This window comes from Sapajus apella, unplaced genomic scaffold (assembly GCF_009761245.1).
Source record: "Sapajus apella isolate SASKATOON/1434 unplaced genomic scaffold, GSC_monkey_1.0 scaffold17, whole genome shotgun sequence".
NCBI lineage: Eukaryota > Metazoa > Chordata > Mammalia > Primates > Cebidae > Sapajus > Sapajus apella.
The window spans coordinates 28,050,321-28,069,746 of NW_022436957.1; the positions used below are offsets into that span (position 1 = coordinate 28,050,321).

The 19,426-nt window shown below is 33.6% G+C and overlaps 1 protein-coding gene across 11 annotated transcripts in view; it reads right to left on the reverse strand.

Annotated features, from left to right (window-relative positions):
• Positions 1 to 19,426, reverse strand: part of DMD (dystrophin) — a 2,282,798-nt gene that overhangs the window by 1,430,359 nt on the left and 833,013 nt on the right. For all 11 annotated transcript variants that reach the window (XM_032285804.1, XM_032285805.1, XM_032285797.1 and 8 more), the window contains 2 exons: positions 16,900 to 17,023; positions 1,005 to 1,092 (listed from right to left, as the gene is read on the reverse strand). In XM_032285804.1, the coding sequence (XP_032141695.1) occupies positions 1,005 to 1,092; positions 16,900 to 17,023 (212 nt within the window). The remainder of the gene's footprint in view (positions 1 to 1,004; positions 1,093 to 16,899; positions 17,024 to 19,426) is intronic.

Genomic DNA, 19,426 nt, shown 5'->3' on the forward strand with positions numbered 1-19,426 from the left:
TTGTTTTCATTTTTAACTGAATACAGTCAGTCATGAGACTCATTAGAAGAAGAAAATGAATTGATTTCCTAGGAAGATCATTGAACTTTTTAATGCCAAAATTGCAATTAAGGCAAAAAAAAAATTATACACAGAATTTATGACCTCAAATGCAGGCAGATTCTGGGAAAAGCTGACATACACAACAAAAACATTTGTTACATTTATTTATGATGTTCTTGTAAACCTATGTTTTGCAAAATGAAAAATAATCTTATTTGGAAAGAACATTATCCCTGATTTTCATAAAATTACTTTTGTCTGGAAATACAGTACTAGAGCAATGACAATTTGAAAGTAGGTTGTTTACATATCATGTCAATGACAAATTTTGTACACATAGCTTTCAAGGCACTGAGTATTAACAAAGATTAATTTTAATTTATTCTTGAAAAAGAAAGACAAAAGCTTTCCTAGCTTTGTGCTTTTATCTCACTTCAAAAAAGTTGAAAAGTAAAGTTTATCCCAAAGAGACCTTTTTTTAAATGAGAGAAAGTGATAAAAGTAACAGAAAATGTCACATATGTTATTAGGAAACAGAAATGACGGTAAAAACCTTCCAGATAATTTTAGTCTGTTTCAAAAAATACATTGCAAAAATGATTTAAAATCAGATTATGATCACTTTTACATATATAATGTGATTATTAACATCATCAAATTTCTATAAACCTTATTTTCTTAAATCACTTGGACAAATGCTAGCAGGATTTGCATTAAAAGTTATTTCCCTGCAACAGATTGATCAAATATTATACCACATCCCATTTTCTTCCAATGGACTCAAAGTTGAATTTCTCCTAATAATTTGCTCAGCATTAAAAAAGAATAAAAAACATACGAATTCCTTTTAATTTAAATTTGCATTCAAGAAGTACTGGTCTGATATAATTCAGCTGATAAATATGAACCTATGTGTTTATCAAATCCCTAAGAAGATTATCTAAATCAACTTGTGTAATTACCATTCACCATCTGTTCCACGAGAGCCTGAGATGATCTGCTGGCATCTTGCAGTTTTCTGAACTTCTCGGCTTTTTCTCGCTCTATGGCCTGCAGCATGATAGCAAAGGTGAGTATTTCAATACAAGGATTGTGAATATACACAATAATTATAACTTCTACTTGCCCTTCCAAGCCTTAAGATATTTCACTCTTTCTGCTTATCTTGTGAATCTAAATACCTTTTTTTCTCAAAACTTTTGCCATCAAAAACATCAAAATGGTAATAAAAGCACAAGCCATTTTCATGACTTGCTACAACTTTTAAGATTTCTACTCAACTTTTTACATTATAGTTTCTGATACATTTCAATATAAGACTGCAAAAAATAAAAAGGCAATTCATAACAATGAAATATAAAATGTCAAGAAACTAAAATGGAATTTATCGTTTAAAGATAAAGCATTGAAATTATGCCTAATAAGTATATAGGCAGTATTAATAATCAAATTGAGAATCCAGTATGTAGATAATATGGAAAAAACTACCATAAATAATTTAGCAGAAATATGAATATATATATATATGTATATTTAAATACAAGACTATAGGCTAATTTTTCTTTCAAAAATAATCCAAGTACTCCTATATCCAAGGAAGACTAGATTGAGTTTCAAAGAACTTTCCAAATTCCTTTATTTCTCCTAAGAATTAAATTTTGAACAACATATACAAAATCACGTAAGTTAATAATAACCAGCATTTCACACTGTTGAGTTAGGTAATAATATTACTATAGAGACATAAATTTTAAACCATGATACAGTAGAACATCACTATAATCATCAAGAAGATGTGACTTTCACAATATATATGTCCTAAAACATAAGTATTCAAAGAAAAATTATAATGCAATTAAAATCTAGTAAGAACAACATGTCTGTGACTTAACAACAATATTACAACAAAGATTTCTCTTAAATTTGAGGCAGATTGTTATTCTACATCAGACTATATTTTAAGACTTTATTTACATCCACAGACATCTAAAAAATTATTTCCAGGTATAATACTGGAGTACAGATGGGAGAGCAAATAAAAGATACATGCACAATCTACATCACTGTTGGGTAGAAATTTGTGCAAGGATGGAAATGTTCTATATTTGTCATCCAACACAACAGCCAATTACCACACGTGAGTATTGAGCACTTGAAAGGTGCTCAGTGTGACTGAAAATAATGAATATTTAATTTAATCAAATTTTATTTATTTTAGTTAATTTAAAATTTAAAAGTTACATTGACCGGTGTTAAATGTAATTGTACAGTGCAGATCTAATATATTCCTTTAAATGCAAAACCTTAGAAGATAGTCACGTAATACCAGCTACTCAGAAGGCCTGGACAGGAGGATTGCTTGAAGCCAGGGGTTTGAGATCAGCCTAGTCAAAATAGGGAGACCTCCATCTCAAAAAGAATAACAATTTTAAAAAATTAGTCAGTCATGGTGTCATGAGCCTGTAGTTCCAGCTACTCAGGAAGCTGACGCAGAAGGACTGCTTCAGCCCGGTAAGTCTGAAGCTGCAATGAACTATGTTTATGTCATTGCACTCTGTCCTGGTCGACTGAGGGAAACTCTGTCATATAACACGGCAATATCAGAAATAGTTTCAGAGGAAAAAGTAATCATCTAGACGAGACTATTTACCAAGCACATTAAATTATGGAAATGCTTATATAATAATCCATATATTTTTACATACCTGAAAAGACTCTCTAATTTAAAGAAATAGCTATAAATTAATGAAAGATGGAGTCTCACTCTGTCACCCAAGTCAAGCGCAGTGGCACAATCTCTGCTCACTGCAACCTCTGCCTTTCAGGTTCAAGCAATTATCCTGTCTCAGCTTCCTGAGTAGCTGGGATTATAGGTGTGTGCCATCATGCCCGACTAATTTTTGTACTTTTAGTAGAGACAGGGTTTCACCATGTTGGCCAGGCTGGTCTCATGATCTGCCCACCTCAGTCTCCCAAAGTGCTGGTATTACAAGCATGAGCCACTGTGCCTGGCGTGAATGAAGGTTTTTATAAAAATTTATTTTAAAGAGTTTTGTATGTGGGAGACCTGACAATATCTGACTTCAAGTCTTGATATAAAACTGCAGTAATGAAGACAGAGTAATATTGGCAAAAGAATAGACAGGCAAATCAATGGAACAGAAAAGAAAGTTCAGAAATAAACCCACATAAATATAATCAATTGATCTTTGACAAAGAAACAAAGGCAATACAACGGAGAAAATGTCTTTCGACAAATGGCCCTGAACAGCCCAACATATACGTGCAAAAAGAAAACGCTGTAGACATAAACCTTACACCCTTCTTTTTTAAAATTCCAATTAACTTATTTTCATGTTATTCATTGGATCAATTTAATTAAAAGTTTGTACTCTTGATGGGGAAATATCTGACATTATTGTGAATTTATCACAAATTCACCTGAAAATTTCAACATTTAATATATTCCTTGTAAAAATGAAAATATGGGCTAGGTGCAGTGGCTCATGCCTGTAATCCCAGCACTTTGGGAGGCAGAGGGGGGTGAATCACCTGAGGTCAGGGGTTTGAGACCAGCCTGGCCAACATGGTGAAACCCCGTCTCTACTAAAAATACAAAAACAATTAGCTGAGTGTGGTGGCAGGTGGCTATAATCCCAGCTACTCAGGAGGCTGAGGCAGGAAAATCGATTGAATCCAGGAGGCAGAGGTTGCAGTGAGCTGAAAATACACTATTGCTCTCCAGCCTGGAAGACAGAGTAAGACTCTGTCTCAAAAATCAATCAATAAATAAAATAAATTAACACCAAGATATATTTTGGTGGAACACAGCATTATGGTTAAAAATCATGTTTTCTTGGGTATACATGGATATAAAGATGGGAACAATAAACACTGGGGACTGCTAGAGTGGAGAGGGTGTGAGGGAGAAAGGGCCAAAACACAAGCTATGGAATACTATGCTCAGCACCAAACCTCACTGTCACACAATATCCCCATTTAACAATCCGGCACATTTACTCTTGAATCCAAAACAAAAGTTGAAATTATAAAAAATAAAATAAAAATGAAAAAAAAATATCAAAAATGAATACAATGTTTTCACTGAAATTAGAAATTTGTATAACTGCTTGAAAGCAATTGTGGTGTTTATAATTTGTAAAATTAATTCAAAATGAATCAATCACAGACTCTAGAGTAAAATGGCAAACTATAAAACTCCTAGAAGATGGCATAGGAGAAAACAGAGATGACTTTGTCTTTGTTGATAGTTTTTTAGGTACACCACCAGGGGGATGATCCATGAAAGAAAGAATTAGTAAGTTGAATACTACTGAATTAAAATGTTCTGCTCTGTGAAAGATGCTGCCAAGAGGATGAAAACAAAAGCCATGGACTCAAAGAAAATATTTACAAAAGACATTATCTGGCGAAGAATTATTATCCAAAATACACAAAGAACTCTTAAAACTCAGTAACAAAATCAAATTAAAATATGGGCAAAAAATCTTAACAGACACTCACCAAAGGAAGTCTGCAGATAGCAAATCACAAATGAAAATGTGTTTCACATCATATGTTATCAGGGAATTACAAATTAAACAACAATGAGATAACACTACACCTATTGGAATGGCCAAAATCCAAGAACAATGACAAAACCGTAAGCTGACAGGGATATGGAGCAAAGGGACCTCTCATTTCTGGTGGCAATGCAAAATGGCACGGCCGCTTTGGAAGACAGTTTGGAGGTTTCTTACAAGACTAAACATTCTACTATATGATCCAGCAATCAAGTTCTTTGGTATTTACCCAAAGGAGTTGAAAACATATGTCCACACAAATTTCTGCACATGAATGCTATAGCAGCTTTTTCATATTTGCTAAGACTGGGAAACAATCAAGATGTCCTTCAGTAGATGAATAGATAAATAAACTGTGATCCATCCAGACAAGGGAATATTATTCAGTACTTAAAAATGAGCTATCAAGGCATAAAAAGACATGGAGGAACTTAAATGCATGTTACTAAGTTAAAGAAGATAATCTGAAAAGGTTATATAATGCAGGATTTCATCCTAGATTCCATTTCAGAATATATGACAGTCTGTAAAAGGTGAAACTATGTAAACTGTAAAACAATCAGTGGTTTCTAGGGATTTGGGGAGAAGGGGAGATGAACAAAGTATTGAGGATTTTTATGGCAGTGCAATTGTACTGTATAATACTCTAAAGGTAAATATATGCAATTGTAAATCTGTTTAAACTCATAGAATTTGTGACACCAACAGTGAATGCTAATGTAAAAACTATGACCTTTGGGTGATAACGATGAGTCAATGTAAGGTCATCTACTGTAATAAATATACCGCTCTAGTGGGAAATGTTGATAGTTGGGCAGGCTATGTATGAGTGGGATCAGGGTTATATAGGAAATTTTGTACCTTCTGTTCAATTTTGCTGTGAACCTATAATTACTTTAAAAATAGATTCTATTAAAATTACAAAAAAGGTTTTATGAGTTAGGATGCTGGACTCAATATCCAGAGTACAAAATGCTAAAAAAGTCAATCATTGATAGAATAAACTCCAATCAGGAATAACTGTAATATATAAAATACTAATTAGAATTGAAAATAAGAGTAAAATTAAAAAAAAACTATAAAGTGATAGTCTTGTTTTATTTTCTTAAGTACCTATAGCTTAGCTGAAAAATACACATTTTACATGATGCTGTGAAAGGCAACAAATGAAAACTCAGTTTCATCTAATTAGTTAAGAAACTCTGAAAGTGACACTTTTTAATATCTTGTATTCCACTTGAAAATTTCAAAGCACACAGTTTTTAATGTTTTGTGATTATATGTTCCCAGAATCCCATTCCAATTAGCAGGTGAAACTTCTAAGTTGTCTTGAAATTCAGTTTCACAGACTGTATTGAATTGTTTCTAGAAACATGTGAACAATCATGGATGGTTCTAATTTGTGGGTTGAACTGACAAGTCTATGAAAATAGAGTAGCTATAACATCTGGTTAAAAGACCCTAGATGAAGCTCCAACATTTCTCTTTTCTCGACTTCTTAGTTTTTGTGATCTAAGTTATCTGTCCTTTGTAGCTTATGGCATACTTATTTTTCAATACTTAAATTGGTTCTCCATTAAAAGGTAAATGTTATACGTAAAGCACCCTGAACATCTTAGAGGAGAAAAAATAAGCACATTGAAGTAAATATATAACAGTAAATATCAAGAAAGACAGGAGGATTTGGGGCATCCAGAATTTGAACTACATCAGGAAGCATATACAGATAAAAGAAAAAATATTTACCACAATACGACACATAAAAAAGAACAATGACAACAAAGGGAGTAAAGTGATGCTCTTTGGGTTACTTTTAGAGTATCCACTCCTACCACAGGAGTTTGTATTTTATCTACATTGAGCTTTTGCTTTAGTTTACATGAAATGATATAAAAAGTAGAATGGGAACACTATGTGGTCTTTATAAATATTTAAAATAAATTATCAATAGCCTTCTAAATGTTATGATCATCATTTCTTTATTCTAAGCTTACTAGAATCAATTAATATTACCAACAGAGAGCAAAACTTGTATTTGAATATCTCAGGAATCATATTTGACCTTTAATATCTTATTTTGTTAATCACATTGTTCCAGTTATTCTAATATAAATAGTAACAACCACCATAACCACAATAAAACAATAATCTATAAAGTAGGTACTATTACTTTCCCATTTTGACAGAGGAGGGAAGTGAGGCACAGAGAGGTTTGTGGAAATTTTGAAAACAATGGAATAGCCACATTAAAAATGAGATGCTTAACACTTACAAATTACAGTTTATGTACATAATTTCATACATATGTCATAAAAATTGTAAGAGACAAGGAATGAATATTATTGTAAGTCATTTTATATAAGAGAAAACTGAGCATCAATATGATAAAATCATATATCAAAGATCAAAATGTTAGGAACTTTTAGATTCCATGTTAGAACCCTGCTCTTCTACTTATAATTTCAGCTTTCTTTCAGACATACTCTGCTGTTGCTAGGGGTAGTTCAATGGATATTAGTCAAAAAGTCTTGAGCATATCAGAATATATACCACAGCAAACAGAGCGTATAGTTTGGATGTATCAGGGATGTTCAAGATATTTAACTATTAATTCAGCATGGGCAGCACGATATCAGAAGGAATGTCTGGTCACTCATAATAGACACTGACAGTCTATAGGCTGATTACCAACTCTGTATACAGATCAAGTAAACTGAATAACTGGTGCATACAAAGAGACATACACCTTAGAAAGAAGCAGTCAACGGTATCTGCATATTTGTCAATGTTTAGATGATATCTGGGTTCTGCTAGGACACGTTACTTTCAAGAGGAATATTGCAAAATGAGGAATATGCATACAAGTGTGCCTTGAAGAGTGTGAACGAGACAATGAAGAATCTAGAAAACATTTCATTTCAGACCCAGCTGTAGATAGTTGATTAAAAATGATAAAATTTCGTGTAGCAAAGAAATGTCAAAGGAGGTAATATAACAAAAAGGCTTGTAGTCACTCTTTTTTGCTCTGCTGTTTTCAGTTCAATCTCTACTGCTTACTATTTGTTAACCTTAATAAAGCACTGCAACCTTTCAGGATCTCAATATTTTCTACGTAAAATAGCAATAAAGATATTTGCCATGTGGGACTTCGTAGGAGATTAAAGGAGGCTCTTTATTTATTTCACCAAATGAGACTTTTTACAGTACGATGGGGAGCTAGGAACAATTCAGCTGGGACAAATGGCTTGACATAAGCTAAAACTGAACCAGATAAGCTGAAATATGTACTCATTCTAGTTCAAGGTAATCTCAATCATCTTAAAAAGAAGTTTAGGAAACATTTTTGACACAGAGATGATCAGAGTACCTTGTTCATGGAAACGTCCAAATAACCACATATAAGAAGTATTTTTTTAAAACAAAGTTCTAAATAAACATCACTGAAAACCCCTATTTCTCTTGGGATCTGGCCACCCATACATTTGTCCTCAAATGAAATATATGAACTTCTGTTTTAAAGTAGGTCGGATCAGTACTTCCTAAAATTTCTACCATCTCTCATTTTCTCAAAGAAATATACATTAAAAAGCACGGAAAGCACAAAAACCAAAAACAAATTCTAAATATTTTTCTGAACAAAGAAGATAACTGCCCTCATTTTAAGTGAATGTATATCAACAAAGGGGAAAATGGGCCTTCCACAGGTCTATGTTGTAAAAGTAAAAACTGGTTCAAAACAAAAACAAAAACTGGCTCTCACGTCTATTCTCTTACTCAGTCCCATCAAAACTGCTCTTACCAGTCTCACCATTGGCCTCCAAACTCCTATAATTCAATGATTGATTTTCAGTCCTCACCTTACCTATCACCTTCATTTGATTCAGAGGATTCCTTTTCCTTCTCAGAAGTATTTGCTAATTTGGCTTCATGTATTACTTGAACACAGTTTTCCTCCAACTTCAGAGGTCACTTTTACTCAATTTATTGCAGGTTCCTAATCATGTCCCTGAGCTCTCACTTTGGAGTCTCCTGGGACTCAATCTATATTTTCCATTGTTTAGGCCAAAAACAGAATCCTCTACTCCTCTCTTTCTCTCAAGCCTCACATTCAATGCATCAGAAATTGCTGTTGGCTCTAACCTCAAAACATATCCAGAAAGTGAGTTATCATGGTGCTCACTACTACCACATTAGACAAAGTACCCCATCGTCTCTGAGAAGTATGAATGTTTCAAAATAGGATACTAAATGTCTTTACATTTCAACCTTTGTTCTCTAATTATATATTATCAACACAGCAGACAGAGACAACAGGGTTCAGCTCAACTCTCTAGCAGCTGAGTAAAAGCTCAAGTCCTTACCATGACCTGATCTTAACTGACTTCCTTAACCTTTCTGAATTCTTTTGCTACTAAGCATCTTGCTGTTTCTGCTGCAGCTAGACACTCAGTGGTTCCCTGATGCTACAGGCATGCTCCTGTTACAGGGCTGTGCATTTAATTTCACCCATGCCTAAAATGGCCCAAAATTAGTTATTTGGACATTTTCCCCCATCAAATGCCACTTTTTCAGCTAGGCCTTTTAATGTCACTCTGTCTACACACACATACATACCCTAACTCTCATTTTATTTTGCTCCTTGGAACCTATCACTAACATTTCATATGTTTTACATATTAGTCTTGCTTCATTTCCACCTTTCCCACTGGAATGTAAACTATATAAGGTTAGGTATCCTTATCTATATTCTTCTGCACTCTATTTCAAGTCTCCATGAAAGTGCCTGGTACATAGTAGACACATAATCAGGTGAGCTCTGTTTTAGCATAAAGCCTTCATATACAATATTATGGCCTCTCCTCTTACCCACAATGCTCTCTTACAGTATAAATTCATAACAAACTCTGTTAGCTTTACATAAAGTGGTTGTAAGACCAGTCCATGGGGATAGGTGCTGCAAGCTCAGTAATGAAGGATGGATTAAATAAAAGTATTCTAGAGACTGCATATTAGATTGGGAGTTGGGCACATCCGCCTTTTCTTCAGCTCAAGTCCTGATAATGGTAATAAACAATTACCTAAGCACAAAAGAAAGAGTATGATATACAATCCATATGTCAAAACTTGGTAGAATCTTACCTCTCTCTTTTTATTTCATGGCTCTGATCATCCACCTCTTCTCTCTCATATATGAGTGTATGTACATACATGTACACACACATATATATTGTACATATACCCCTTTCCCTTGTTTTCAAGAACAAGGGTATTATCTGAATACTCTTCAACCATGGTCTTCATTTTCTTTTATATATTTCATCTTCAATGAAATTTGGACTAGTATTTCAATTAGTTCCAATTCAACCAGTACAATGAAATTTGGACTAATATTTCAGTATTAGTCCAAATACCTAGAGTCAGATTTCAGACTTCACTACTGTACAAAAGTTCTTTGTGAAGGTCATTAATTTTCTTGTCAGGAAAAACACTTCTTATAGCATTCAGTACTGAGAATGACTACAACTACCTCCTGGAAATTACCTTGTTCATAATAATAACTCCACCCTTGACAATATTATCTTTTATATTTTTTCTTATGAAGTTATCTAGCTTTTCTGTGTTTTTCTATAGATCTCTTTTTCTATATCTTTTTTTCCAAAAATTTTCTATATGTTTTTTCTAAATCTGTTTTTCTATAGATCTGTTTATCATATATGTGCCAACATGCATATACATATAATATTTTTAACCTTAATAGGGTCTATATTTTATAATGTAACACATAGATTTATATTATTTTATTAACATATAGAATACTAAATACTTTACTCAGTATTTGCATAATCTATGATCACATGTTTAGAAGCCACTACTCGGGTTCTAAAATATTTAGTACGCAAGTAAAGTATACAGAAGCTAAAAAAGTCATCAGTAAAACAATGTATTAGAAAGGAGTCATTAATTATAAAATACAATATGGGCTCATGAAAATTCTTAGAGATCAGAATAATTACAAATTCCAAAATGGGTAACAAACACAAAATAAAAGGCAACTAAGTTGTATAATATTCAATAAAAGGAACAAAAGCAAAATAATTTTAAGCAAAGACTACAAAATAGAGAAGTTCACAAATTCCTCAATACAGTGATTAAAACTCTTTTAGACCTCAGTTCCTCCTCCTTTATTAGCACCTCTTAAAAACCTCCTCTTTCTGGGACTCCATGTTTGGGTCCCCTTGGAAGCCATCTTTCTCTTTCCTGGATTTCCCCTTCCACACTCTCTTGTGAAAGCCTGTCTTCCCCTCCTAAACTCCATCTCTCTCTCTATTCCCTTCCACTCAATGTGGAAGCTGCTTTCCTCTCCTGGATTCCATCTTTCTGGATTATCTCACTCAGAGTGAGAGTTAGCTGTTTCTTAATATCTCCTCCTGTTTCTCTCTTTCTAAATAAATCACTTTCTATAAACAAAAAAATAATAATTTTATAAAAACCCTCCTCTTTCCGTGACATCTCTAATATTATGAAAATAAGTTACGGATTTCTATCAGTCCTACTCTGACTTTAGAAGTAATTAAGAGTCTACTCATTTAACAATCTATAATGAAGCTTTACCCTTTGACAGAAAAGTAACTTATTCACTCCAATGTTTACTCAGAAGTTGTTCTATGCTTCATATTGGTAATAGATCCTGTCTTAAAATGTGACTGCAGATCTGAGAAAAATCACATATCCATGTAGTTAAACATTCGCTGGGTTATGTGCTAGGCATGGGGACACCAAAAACAAAGCACAGACACATAAAACCAAAACCATTTCACGTTCAAGTCAATTTCCAAAAACCAATAATGGAATTGAAGTGAAAATGGCTAGAAATTAGTTTGTGTAAATAAGCAAAAATTAGATCACTGTAGGCTTTATGAGGGAAATATGAAGACACTAACTTTGTCAATAGTTTTAAGACAAAGACCACTGGGAACATACTCATAGACTATCAAAGTTAATTTATATGCTGCCACAAGAGAGACAGTCTATCACAGGGAAGTATGGCGTTATGTCTCTAAGAGTATGCTAGAAAAAGCTTATTTTAAGATGTGGGCTTGTATACATGATAGGGGGCATCAAGGAAATGGGGCTTTGTTTTGATTGGATGTTGTAAAGAAGTAGGGTAATTTTATGTAGAGTGTCCTAAAATTTTTGGCTAGATGGCAGGAGGAATGCAGAGAGGCTAAAACTGTGTTTAGGAAAGAAGCATAATGTGTCACATTAAAGAAGATGAAGGATATTTGGTCATTAGGGGTAGTTTAAACAATGCTATTCTTTTTATCTATATTAAGATATGATTACAAAGTGATCTTGCTTTTATCTTGATTCATCACAACCATGGAGTGGCCCTGTATGAGGCTGGCATTCTTAGCAATTGTTTATATTCAACCAGAGAACATCAAACACTAGCTGCAAGTACCAAGGCAACATCTAACAGCTCCAAAGCCTAACTGAAGTGCCAATCCAGCTCCTGGGTATCAGTAGCTGATTTTATCTTTCTCAAATGATTATAAACAGAGATATAACAAGATCATACTTATGTTTTAATAAGTTAGCTTTGGCAGAGGTGATGTGAAAACTTCTAAAGGAATATAACATTAGTAGCAGGGAAGACCAGGTAGGGGATTGTCATCTTAAATAGAAGTAAGCCATGATATTAGCTTTAATCAGGGTTTTGGTGATGGGAATAGAGAGAAGTGGACATTTTCAAGAGCTGTTAAGGGAGCAGGATTAATTGAACTTGTCAAAGATTGGACATGTGAATGGTAGAAAAAAAATCTAGATGACCCAGTTAGCTGTCAGGTTTCTGGATTAGGCTGTTTGCCTGGTGAAAGGAAGGAGTAAGAATAAAGGAGGTCTGGGTAAATAATGAGATTTATTTTAAGATTTTAGGCAAGCATTCAATTAAAATAGTCTATTAGGCAGCCAGATATTAAGAAATATCTGACTGGGCTTTAAGAAAGAGATGTGAGCTAAAAATACATATGGGGGAAGGGTTAATTAGAAAATAGACGCCATTTGAATGAGAATGAATGAGGATATCCAGAGAAGAAAAATAAGGACTGTGAAGGATATCAATATTAAACAAAAACTGAATTGGAACAAATGGAAAAGAATTAATCAGGAGAAAGCATTATCCCATAAGCCAAGTGAGGAAAGAATTTCATGAGGGATATGAGGTTAAGAGGTTCTAGTTCTACAAAGAGATTGAGTAAGATAAGGCACATAAGTATTCACATGTGTGTTCACAGGGGAGGACTCCCCTCCCCCTCCCTCTCCCCATCCCCCTCTCCCTCCCTCTCCGAGTCTCACTCTGTTGCCCAGGCTGGAGTGCAGTGGCATGATCTCAGCTCACTGGAACCTCCGCCTCCTGGGTTCAAGCGATTCTTCTGGCTCAGCCTCCCAAGTAGCTGGGACTACAGGTACATCACCACACCTGGCTAATTTTTTATTTTTAGTAGAGACAGGGTTTCACCATATTGGCCAGGCTGGTCTCGAACTCCTGACCTCGTGATCCACCCATCTCAGCCTCCCAAAGTGCTAGGATTACAGGGATGAGCCACGGCGCCCAGCCTGACACTTTCTAAAAGATGAAAACACAACCAGTTTAAAGGCTAATGTTAAAGACCTGGAATATAGATTTCTGACAATCTGGATATATAGCTGAATGGACGCAAGTACCTTAATAAATAGATAGTGATGCTACTGAGAACGCAAACAGAGAGGTCAGCCTCAACCAGGTGAAGCACAGTCTCTTCACCGAGGCAGATGGAAAAAAAAAAGAGAGACTATTACCATAAATACCGATGATTTGAGAAATATTATTTTGACTAAAGTAGGAGATGAAGTCATTTACAGTGAATGATGGGGAAAGTTTAGGCACCCCACAAAAGCTTGAAGTAATTGTTGAGAGAAATTAAGGAGAAAATAGGATGCATGGAAAGCTTATGAAGAACTGCTGGTTTTGCTAAAATATGTTATTTAAGAAATGGACTAATGCCTGACAATGAAAACATTTACATATAATCATGACAGAGGGTACCTGCATTGAGGAGATGAGAGAAACAGAAACTTTTGGCAAGAGCAGGACAGCCCACAGGGGTGCTGAAATTGCTAAGAATGAAAGAACAACTTGGGTGAAAAAGTCTATTAACCTAGTTCCAAAGTTTTCAATGAGAAAATAATATGGCTAAATGGTAGATAATAGATGACCAGAAGCCATTAACTGCAAGATGTGTTTTTAAATAAAGAGAGCAGTATCTTTGGAATTGTCTCTGTTAGGTGAGGAAATCAGTCATCCTAAAGTAGTGGAGGTGCAAAAGAAGAATGAGTCATTGTGCTGTTTTTGACGGTAAAAGTTGTTTTCATGTATGAGTAGAATAAGTATACAGGACAGAAGACTTGTGTTGAAAAAGGGTTTGAGCCTGCAGAGTGAGATTGTGGGAAAGCAGAGGAAGTAAAGCAAGGGAAAGAAAGTACAGAAGAGCATAGAGAGAAAGAAGAAAATATAGAATCAAGGTACCTATACTCTGGGTAGTAAACACAGGTAACAGAGATAGAAGAAATGGAAGAATTAACTGACTTGATGATTTCCAGTGGGACTTGGTAAAAAGTTGATTCTGTAAGTGTGTAAGCAAGTTTAGATCCTATGAAAAGCCCAAAAAACAGCTTGATAGGAAGGCTTTCAAGAAAACCTTGTACAAGCTCCAGATTTTCAGACACCGTATCAAATCCCCTTGTGATTAGAGGAGGCATTTTTGTTTTATTACCAATTTACGTTACCATGTGCTCACTTAAATAATTTGAGCAGTTAGAATCTGTTAATTCTGCTAAAAAGTATAAACTATGGTGACATTAAAAGAATGTGAGAGGGAACTGCTAGGTAAAGCCCATGACAGTGTCCTAGAATACTGATTCTCAAGCCTTTATGTGCATAGGAATTACTCCTGAAAAATGTAATTTAGATTTACTAGTTCTGAGATTCTGTATGTCTGACAAGCTCCCATATAATGTGAATATTTGTGGTCCAGGGACATTTTGATTAGAAAGCTCCCCTAGAACTCAGTTTTTAAGTAAGTACATTTTGTTAAATACATGAATAAAACACATGGTCAATATACAAGGAAAAAAATTATGCTTAGGTTTAAAACTTCCATTTTTGAAAATATATGAAATTGAACTGATAATGGCCTATGATATGCTAATTGACTAAAAACACTTGAAAGGAGTAAATTAAGAAATTAAGTGAAAAAAAAAAAAGAGTTGGCAATATTTAGCCATTTTTAATGGAGGCCTAAAAATGGATTAACACCACTCAAGTTCATGACGTAGGCCTGCCATGAGTTCAAAATAACCTACATAAACTGACAGGTGAAGTACTAAGAAAATCAAGTATGCCTAAATTGCATATCCATCATCATTACTATGTATTTCTCTCAAAGATTTTTAATACCTATACATTATATTTAGCCTGAAGGAATCATCTAGGTAAATCATTTCATGTCCTATTTTAGTAGGCAATTAGGAATGATGTTGTTACTTCAGAAAATGAGAGTTCAAGTTGATAAAGGTGATGCACAAAACATCAGAAAGCCACTTATAAAATACTGTACTTTTTTTAAAACACTTTTAATCTGTCCTGCTCACACTGTTGATAAAATGCAAATAGATTTTAGGTAACCAAGTGATAACAGGAAATTTTAAATTTTATATTCCTGAAATACTAGAACTCAAATTTCCTGCCTGTACCAAGCTGTTTTAAGATAAAGAAACAGACTCTCAGACAGAAAACTGTAAGAATCAGATCAATAACAATTTTTAATTAGCTAATAAAATGCCAAAAGTGATTCATACTCTCAGTGATCGAATATGTAATGCGAATTTTCAAACTTATTTAGAGTTTAATATTTTCTAATTAATTTTCTGCTACTCAGAGAATTTGCCTCAAAAATCATAGCAAAGAATATACCTTCAAATAAGTACACTTTGAAAAAAGACATTTTACTAATTTTCTGCTAATTATATATTATCTTTAATTTTAATTTTAAAACTCAAACATCGGCTATATAATCATATTTCCCATTACTTGAAACTGTTTAGAAAAGTCTATTATAATGCTGACAACAGCATATTTTATAAATCTAATAAGTAATTTAAAATAACTTTCCAATTAACAAGTAAACTCTAAAAAGAATTGTTGACAAGATTGTCTCCCCTTCTTCAAGCAGTCTAAAAAATATTCTTTTTTCCAGAATATATATATATATATATATATATATTTTTTTTTTTCTCTCCAAAAGTTCCAACCCCAGTAGTAAACATTAGCTTGTAAGTGAGGTATTGTTGCATTTGTAAAAATACAATAGATTTTGAACTTCGTGATTTGAATCCTGGAAAGATAAAGCAGAGCTAATATACACATTTAGGTGTGACCTTCCCATAGACAGAATTACTTTTCATTCACAATCATTGTTTCTTTAGCTTGCCCATTGTATTTACTTTTCCTGTTAGAAATTATTTTACAAAGTGCTGCCAATCACAAAGAAAGATGCATGTTTTATAATTGTTGAAGTTGAAAATTTAAAGCCTTGACAATTTCCCTAAAGATGAAGCAGCTTATTCAAATTAATAAAACTTTGTATTTGTGAAGGTCAAAATTATAACATCTCTAAAGGGAATAACAACAGCAAAGCATCTGTTACCATATGTAAATACTGAGAAAGGCTGGACATCTTTTAGTTAAGGTAATACTTAAATATCTTATAATATATGACAGAGACTGACAACTATAAAGAATAATTCTTTGATAATAGTGAGAATATAAACAAAGTCCTAAATATGGTATTTATTATATCATTCTATTCTGTTTTATTCTATTCCACTCTATACTATTCTGCAAGCTTGCTAAGGCCTAGCCTTGAGGTAACTGAACAACATATGAAAGGAAATCAACATGAATTCATGTTATACAATTGTTAATTTACAGTTAAATAATATGTAAGTTAAGGCAAGTTTATGAAACACATTCCTAGTCAGTCACGGAATAATCCAGAAAGATTTTTCTAGGCTAAGCTTTGATTTTGCTTGCTATCTAAACTATATTTTAAAGATATATTAAACAGTATTTTATCATATTGCATTAATTCTATCAACTAATAGAATCACAGATAACAAAACATGGAGTTTACAGGAGCACAAAATAAGTACACATATTAAAAAAAGCATAACCTACATTGACTTTTTCTTTTAGGTCTGAGAAGTTGCCTTCCTTTCGGTAGATTGCAAATTCAGGACTCTGCAACACAGCTTCTGAGCGAGTAATCCAACTGTGAAGTTCAGTTATATCAACATCCAACCTAAGACAGCGAAAAATAAAGGTCATTATTTCTTAGTTATCTCTTTCTTCTATATAGAAAAAGCAATTTATCCATATTTGTCACTCTTTTCTCAATCTGAGACTCCTGCCTCATGCCTCTATTAGTATTAATAGCACCACTATTTCGCCCATTAGGTAGACTCAAATTTGGAGTCCGCTTTGATCTAGAGTCTTATGATCATGGAGGTCATTTTATTTACCTCAATGTAAAAAATCACTTCTATAATATCTCCTATAAGCTATTACCCAGCCTCTGCTTGAATGTTTGCACTATTCAAAAAATGACTACTTCCCAAGATGACCTTTTATTTTTGGGAAGTATTTATGAGAAAAATACAATTCCTGTTGGTGGTCACCATTGAACCACATGCCTGATATTCGTGCCCTTCTGTAGTCTCCAATCATATTGCCTTTGGGTTTGGCTATGTGACTTTCTATTGCAAACGGGACAATAGTAAGAGTATTGCAAGTGAGGTGTTGAAAAGTGCCTACACATAAGTGCTTGAATTTTTAGAGCACACATTCTGACAAGGCAACATCAAATAAGAAGTGCAATGATCTGGAGGTGATCATGTTTTAAAGAAGATTGTTATATCTATGTGAAGAGGTCACATGAAGAAGCATGGGGCACCAGGCATGCAAATAAAGCCTTCTGTGACCCATCTCAATGCCAGCTGAAGACAGACAGATGGGTGCTCCAGTTGATGCCACATAGAGAAAAGGAATGCCCAAGTTGCAGAATTATGAGAAATCTAAGTGCTGTTTTAAGCCACTACATTTTGGTGTCAGTTGTCATGCTGCAATAAATATCAGATCACCTATCCTGTTATTTTCAAATATTCTTTTTTATGCAGAGATCTTTGTAGTCACCAGGGATAAACTATTCACTCTAATCGGGTGATTTAGGTATGGAAGAGCCAAAATGTGGAATCAACCCAAGTGTCTAATGGAATAGTATTAAATCTTTAAGAATATGAATATCCTTTCATTTGTAGCATGTATGAACCTGGAGGAAATTTTGTTAAGTGAAATAAATCAGGTATAGAAAGACAAATACCACATGATCTCACTTATATGTGGAATCTAAAAAAATATCAAACTCAAAGAAACAGAAGACAATGTTAGTTTCCAGGAGCTGGTGGGGGTGGAAAATAGTTGGAACGATATTGGCTAAAGTATACAAAATTATAAATATTTGAAATCAGTTCTTCAGATCCATCAGTAGATACCTGATCATCAGCCTGCCCTATGCTTAGTTACTTCAGTGGATATTCTATGGTTTGTCGGTATCTTGGTTTCCTTAAATTTGGTACTTAAAGGGAACATATCAGTAGTATGTAGTATAAATAGGGAAGAATAGACAATTATCTTTTTGGTTTATAATACTTTCATTGATACAGTCCATGGTTTTAATAAGTATTTTCACTTCAATATTAGATTTTCAACTCACATTGCAATTCAATTGAGTTAAAACTTATAGGATTTTTTTCACATAAACTATCAATAAGGCAGTTATATCACAACATAATTACTAACACAAACTTATGAGCTGATCTCCTGAACTCAAAATTTGGAACTTTGAATCATACAAACCTGTTAGAATTTTTCACATTAGTTGCAAGCTACTGTATTTAAAATTAGACAGATACAGAACTTCATGGAACACAAAATCCTTACAAAAACATATTCTCATTTTACATTCTTAAAAAATTATTTTGTTAGGTATTACCAATTCCAACTGCCCATAAGATGAGATAGAGCTTCAGATAAATTAATTGACCTCAGTACCATGGGTCAGGAACTTAATTTATCCAGTTCACCATTTTGTCCTTCCATATCAAAAAAAGAATATTTCATAGAATATAGATTGAGTTGTTATTTATCAAGGCTTTCCAACTTGAAATTGAGAGACTAGGGATCTTGATTCCTCTAAATACCATGTTATTGAATGTCAATAATTTGTTTGTGCATACATTACAACTGTTTATAGATTTTTATTGTGTCATATATGATTCTTAGATTTCCCACATTTTTTATCCACAAGTTTGATTATCAGGTTCCTATTTCTTCATTCACAATGTTGATTAAAATATAGAGTACAATTACATGCTGTAAAAATCTTTTTCTCACACTCTCTTCAGTGATGTTAACTCGTTAAATAAACACTTTCCTACTATGATCATTTGGTTGCCTACCCAAATCAGTGAATTATATTTCAATAATCGTTAATGCATATTTATCATTAGAATGTCTTAAAATGTTTTTATTTGACTTCTGGCCCAACATAAAATTTCCTGTGTCTCCCAACCTGCAAGCATCTACAAGCAACTGGTTTTCTGTCCAGTATATTGGAGTACTGGAATATTAATAGTTCAGGGGTGAC